General features: G+C 50.0%; 1 protein-coding gene across 2 annotated transcripts; it reads left to right on the top strand.

Annotated features, from left to right (window-relative positions):
* Positions 1-5088, top strand: ATOX1 (antioxidant 1 copper chaperone). 2 transcript variants are annotated; one of them, XM_039384289.1, is made up of 6 exons: positions 1-458; positions 987-1101; positions 1209-1546; positions 1624-1699; positions 2989-3141; positions 4884-5088. In XM_039384289.1, exons 3-5 carry the CDS (start codon positions 1493-1495, stop codon positions 3120-3122), a joined length of 264 nt encoding a protein of 87 aa, XP_039240223.1. In that variant the 5' UTR covers positions 1-458; positions 987-1101; positions 1209-1492; the 3' UTR covers positions 3123-3141; positions 4884-5088. The 2 variants fall into 2 exon arrangements, with proteins under 2 accessions (XP_039240223.1, XP_027574081.1); XM_027718280.2 differs by lacking the exons at positions 987-1101; positions 1209-1546 and having other exon boundaries at positions 10-458.
* The last annotated feature ends 507 nt before the right edge of the window (positions 5089-5595 follow it).

Raw genomic sequence — 5595 nt, 5'->3', positions numbered from 1 at the left:
ACCAAACAAACAAAAAAAACAAAGCAGCAAAGCACCCCAAAGCAGGCACACCTTCAGGGACCAGCATCCTGCCTCTCAACCTACTCTGAAGTTAGAGACTCCCCCCAAACCTCCCTCGTTTAATATCCAGTCTACCAGAACTCTCCTAAGCCAATTAAGCCCCCACACCTTCAAAGTCAAGGGAGGAAGGAGCTTTCTGAAGCAGCCCGGCCCCACCTCATGGCTCTTCCCACCTCCCTCTGTCCCTGCGCTGATGCTTCGCCTGGGAGCGGGCAGAGCACCATAGCGGGGTGCACATGGATCGGCTATGACCCAAACCCCCCCACAGCTTTCTCCTTAACCCTCTCCTGGCTCCTCGCGCCTCCCGATGGCCTCAGCCCCGGAGCGGGCACGGACCGCCCCTTCCTCCGCGTCGCGGCCGCCGCCGGGATCCGGGATCCGGGATCTCCGCCATGCCGGTGGGTGCGGGCCGGGGCCGCGGGCGGGGGGCTCCGGGGGCCGGCAGGGACATGGGGGGCCGGGGAGGCTCTATGGGGACCGGGGACGTGGCGGGGCGGCGGGACAAGGAGGACGCTGCCCGGTGCCGGGACAGCCGCGGGAGTCCCGCAGCCCCCCGGGCTCCCCCAGTCCCCGAAACTCCCGCAGCCCCCAGAGGGGGAGCGGCGGTGGGACCCTCCTGCCCACCTCCCCCGCCCCATGCACCACCCCAGAGCGCGCAGGGCCTTCTTGGGGAATAAAAAATGAAGAAAATGGCAACGACACTGAAAAAAAAAAATCCCAGTGGGATCTGCTGTCCCGAGCTGCCTCCGCGGTGGATGATCCTAAGAGGGTTTTAGCCCTACAGGGGCGGGGGGGGGGGAAACACGTGGTTATGAATAGGTGGAAATATGGGTTGTAGGTAACAAATGATATGTGAATTGTAGGTACTAAATGAAATATAGGTGGCAGGTAACAACTGAAAAACGGTGTTGCTTTTCTTTTTTAAGGAAAGCAAAAAGCACGTGCGAGAGAAGGAAATTAGGACCCGTCTGGTGCCAAAGGTTGAAGGCAAATGATTAGTTACAGCCAAGCACGTTTGTGTTGACCCAGTGTCTCTCACAGGTAGCGAAGTTATGACTGGGGCCCCAGTGGAGTGGAAGGATGAAAAAACATCACTAATGCTCCTTAAATTTCTATTTTGTTTATATTTTTATTATGCTGGGGAGCAGAGGCCTTGTAGACACAAGAAGAATAAGGGTGAGGAAGCAATGCAAACCTCGCAGACTAAGGACAGTGAGTAGTTGGAGGCAGGAGATTTGCTTCTCCTGGGCTCCCCTGGGCAAGTGGAGTGAATCCAGCAGAGGCCACAGAGATGGCAACCTGTGCTGACCCTGGAGGTAGCCAGCCAGACAGTCTCCAAAGTTCCCTCAGGATTATGCTGTGAGGGACAGCGCAAGGACACCCTAAGGAGGAGTATCAAGAGCTCTCTGTTCCCTGTGGATCCCTTAGTGGCATGTGTGGACCTTTTGGCTGGGGAGGCTTTGAACCCACCTCCTCAAGGGAAAAGGCAAGTGTGGAGGACGAGAGTGTTCATGGTGTGTTGCCAGCTGTGCCCTCCCTGACCCCTCGTCTGCCTCTTTTCAGAAACACGAGTTCTTTGTGGACATGACCTGCGAAGGCTGCTCCAAGGCGGTCACCCGTGTCCTGGACAGGCTGGGAGGTGAGTCAGTGCTGGGTGTGGTGTGGGACAGCCAGCTCTCTAGAGCAACACCAGCTCCAGAGCAGGATGGCAGTGCCCTGGGATCCTCCGTCTTGAAGAGGAATGCCATGGGTAAAAGCTGGAAGTTGGAAACTTCTGCCCGCTCTGCTCTGGGCCTGCTCCTTAGTCAGTAACTAGTCACTGGTTGGTTGCAGGTCTGTGTGACCCTTGGAGAAATGTCAAGGGAGGGAGGAGCTGTCGTGGCTGCAGGTGGCTCTGAATCACCGGGGCCTTACCCTGAACCCTCTGGGAAGGACACTGGTAGACCCCTGCTCAGGCTGCCAGAAGGAAGGGAGGTGCCTGGCATTGTTTCCAAGGAGGCCTGGGGTATCTGTGATGCTTCCCTAGATGTATCATCAGCAAGTCACAGTGAAGAGCTGCTGAGCAGAGTGTTTGGTGGTTGTCTGTATAGCCTGTTTTTAATACCACCTGGAAAATTATAACCCATGTCTCCTGTATGCTGGCATTTCCAAGAGAGAAAGATTTAGGCTGCACTCACTGTTTGTGAGGACTTGCTCCCCTCCAAGGGAGAACAGCTTTCAGTCACCAAGGCAAAGGTCTTGCAAGTTCTTCCAGACCCCATTACCAGCCTGTGGCAATCTCACCTTGTCCATGTGTGGTTGTCACCACCTCCATCACTCTTCAACATGCTGGGCAATATCAGCCTCATGTGATGTAGTGGCAGAGCTCTCAAAGCTGATACATACCGACAAGTTTTGTGAAAATAAGTGACTAGATAGAGACTTCCTGTCCATTTGTTTTCAATGGGCTGAGAAGGCTCACCCTTATTAGCCACTGGGAAATCCACGTGGGAAAATGCCTTTTCCTTCCTTCTACTTAGAGCTGTTAGGAACCCCCACCACTGAGGAAACCTGTCCTGACCCTGTCTTAACCATGTCCATGCTAAACCACAGCACAGGCTGAGCTGGGTGGAGATTGTTGTTTTAAACTCAGTTTTATTCTGGTTACTGCATGAGTGCTTGTGTTGGTCCAAGGTGGGGTGAGCAGATTAAAGCAGTTGAGAAGCCGTGGTGCTCAGTGCAGAGTTATAGCAGATCTGGCTCCCTTTGTACCGTTGCTGGCAGGACACCATTTTCATTTTGCTGTCTGGTGGTGGTATCAGGGTTTGCTGGCAGGAGATAAATGTCCATTTGACTGATGGCCTGGGGAGCACAGATAGGAAGCTGAGCTTTCCCTGTGTTCACACCATTTGGCTGCTTCTAGCTGTGCAAAACTTTCTTTCCTCATAGGTGTCCAGTTTGATATTGACCTGCCCAACAAGAAGGTGTTCATCGACTCGGAGCACAACGTTGACACCCTGTTGGAAACCCTGAAGAAGACTGGAAAGAACACTTCCTACCTCGGGGAGAAGTCTGCACAGTAGCCTTGCCTGGTGTGAGGAGGTTAGGCATATACCAGGTGTATTCAATGTGGAAGAGAGAGAGCTGAGCTTTTTCCAGCTCTCCCAGTTAAACAGGCTTCTTCCTGGGAAACACAAATGAAAAAAGACCTGCAGATCCAGCTTCAGCAAACCCCTCATACCAGAGAAGCAGCTGGACCACACACAGCCAGCACCATTTCTGTGTGGAACCCCCTTAGCTACGCTGCAAAGCCCATCTGTAGTGGAGAGGTAGAATGCAGCCTCTCTGCCATCTCCAGGTGAACCTGGAGTTTGCCAGAGCATATCATGCATGAAAACAAATCCCAAAGATGTTCAACAGCTGACCAGAGAGAGTGGTGGGCCCCAACAATAGCAGGGAGAGTGATGGGACACAAAGAGCCCTGTGGGTATGTGGTGTGGTGGGTTGGTGCTTAGCACAAGGACCTCCAACAGCTGATTCTCCTGATAACGCTGTTAATCCTCCACTAAACTCAGGGATGGAAAAACAGCAGCACCCTGGCACCCTCATGGATGTAAAATGTTGGGGTTTGAATAGCTCCCAGTGCACAAAGCCCCTGGCCAACTGGACATCTGTCCCAGTGACAACCTGATTGTTGCAGCCTGTCGGTTTTCCCAGAGTTCCAGTGCTATGAGGATGTGTACAAAACTCTCCTGACTGTAAAATATTTTTGCAGACGAGGTTTAATTTCAGTGAAAGAGAATAAAGTGGGAGGAGGGGGGCTGCCCACTCACTGCATGTGCTGTTCTTTAGTGTGCAAGGTTATTAAATTGCATCTCTTAAGAGCTTGTTTCTGTCAGTGGAGCTTTCTGATCCAATGACATTTTTTAAATAGTCTGGTTGGATCATCACAAATACCCAGCACAGATGCGCTGAAACCAGTTCATGCTGATTTAATTCCCAGTCAGTAAATTAAATCAGGGATTTACACCAGCAGGAATTAAACTGATAAAAGAAAGAGTTGAGCTGGTAGTGATGTGTGTGCAATAGATCTGCATTGTTTTAATAGAGTGACTTGACAGATGTAAAATCTGCAGTTTGTTTCATTTGAGTAGGCTCTCAGTGCTTCATAGAAATTGTTTAAAATCATAGCTCTAATCAAATAACATCTCCACTTAGAGAGAAACATGCTCTGAATTGATTAGTGCCTCAAATAGTTTTCGGCTTGTGGTATTGACTGCAAGGGGTTTTTTAACTTGCAGGGACTTGTGGATTATGTCTCAAGTGCCTGAAGAATTTAACTATTACAGGAAAGCCAGTCTCAAAAAATGTGAATGTGTCCCTTTTCCTGGCCCAGTTTTCTCACCATTTTCCTTACATTACATCAAGGCAGCCAGGGAGTCGGTTTGGCTGACCAGCCTGGCAGAACTTTTGTTTTCCTGTTGCATTTTAACTGACTTAGAAGCTCTTTGACTTACCCAAGGATTGTAAGATCCAAAACAAAGGAGAGGGGTGGCTGAACAGCCCTTGCAAGTAGTTTGCTGCTAAATCACTTCAGCAGTCAGGGGAAAAAACCAGTACTTTAAATTTTACACACCACATTTCCCTCCATAGAGAATATTTTTAGGGGCTAATCTATAAAAGGAGGGAGGGAAGTTGCAAATCCTTGGCGTAGATCTCTGGTGGATGAATTTCTCTTGGCTTGTGACCGGCAGAGGGCGTCTCTGTATAAGGTTGTCTCCTCTGGGCCTTGGTATTTTTCCCATTTATTTATTTATTTATTTGTGTATTTATTTATTTTGCAGGAACTCAAACATGGCTTCAGCAAAAAGATGGCTTAACTGTTTGCATGTCTCCCAGCTTGCTGTGTCATTTGACCTGTGCCAGATGTCATAAAGCAGAAGGCTGGCAGGAGGAGACAGCTGCATCTTGGGCTTTAGAAATCCAGAGGAGGAGGTTATGTTTTGTTTCTAGTCCCACAGTAAATCGAGGCGCTGCTTTTAACTTTCAGTGCATGTCTGTGTGTCCTGTGTGTCTTTGTACTGCTTTGAATGGTTTTCTGTAAAAGAGGTGGCTTTTAGGGATGGGAAACTACCCATTACATGCAAGACAGGTCTCCCAGGAAATTGCACCTATCCTTAGAAGCTGACTGCAACCTCTGCCTGAGAGACATGTCTCAGGAGAACTGTGTTTGAATGTCACTTAGATGCTGAGGATCTGTGTCTTGGCAGCTGTTTTTTCCTCACAGAACAGACAAACTTTCTGTTTGGGATGCAAGTTCTGAGAAGAAGGGACTCTGGTAGCCGCTGTAAATCAAGGATAACCACGTGGCCTTTTGAGCTCAATGGGGCCATGAGGCACAAAGTGTGCAGAAGAGTGCCTGAGCTGATGGGAAATACAGAAGGGATGGAGGAAGGAGAAGGGTGTGGGAATCTCCAAGGTCCCTTATTTCCTGGCCCAGTGACCAGTGTTCTGTGCTGTACTGTTGCTTCCTTTTAATTCAGGTTTTCAGCCCAG

The sequence above is a fragment of the Pipra filicauda genome, unplaced genomic scaffold (genome assembly GCF_003945595.2).
Source record: "Pipra filicauda isolate LSUMZ 115617 unplaced genomic scaffold, ASM394559v2 scaffold344_size1527164_pilon, whole genome shotgun sequence".
Classification (NCBI taxonomy): Eukaryota; Metazoa; Chordata; class Aves; order Passeriformes; family Pipridae; genus Pipra; species Pipra filicauda.
This window is presented reverse-complemented; position numbering and strand designations above follow the sequence as displayed.

Bases quoted from the DNA above. Each gene is read 5' to 3' on its own strand.
- ATOX1 (XM_039384289.1), top strand. From the start codon at position 1,493: ATGTGTGGACCTTTTGGCTGGGGAGGCTTTGAACCCACCTCCTCAAGG. The intron at 1,547-1,623 runs GCAAGTGTGGAG...GCCTCTTTTCAG, and splicing joins CCACCTCCTCAAGGGAAAAG to AAACACGAGTTCTTTGTGGA. The intron at 1,700-2,988 runs GTGAGTCAGTGC...CTTTCCTCATAG, and splicing joins TGTCCTGGACAGGCTGGGAG to GTGTCCAGTTTGATATTGAC.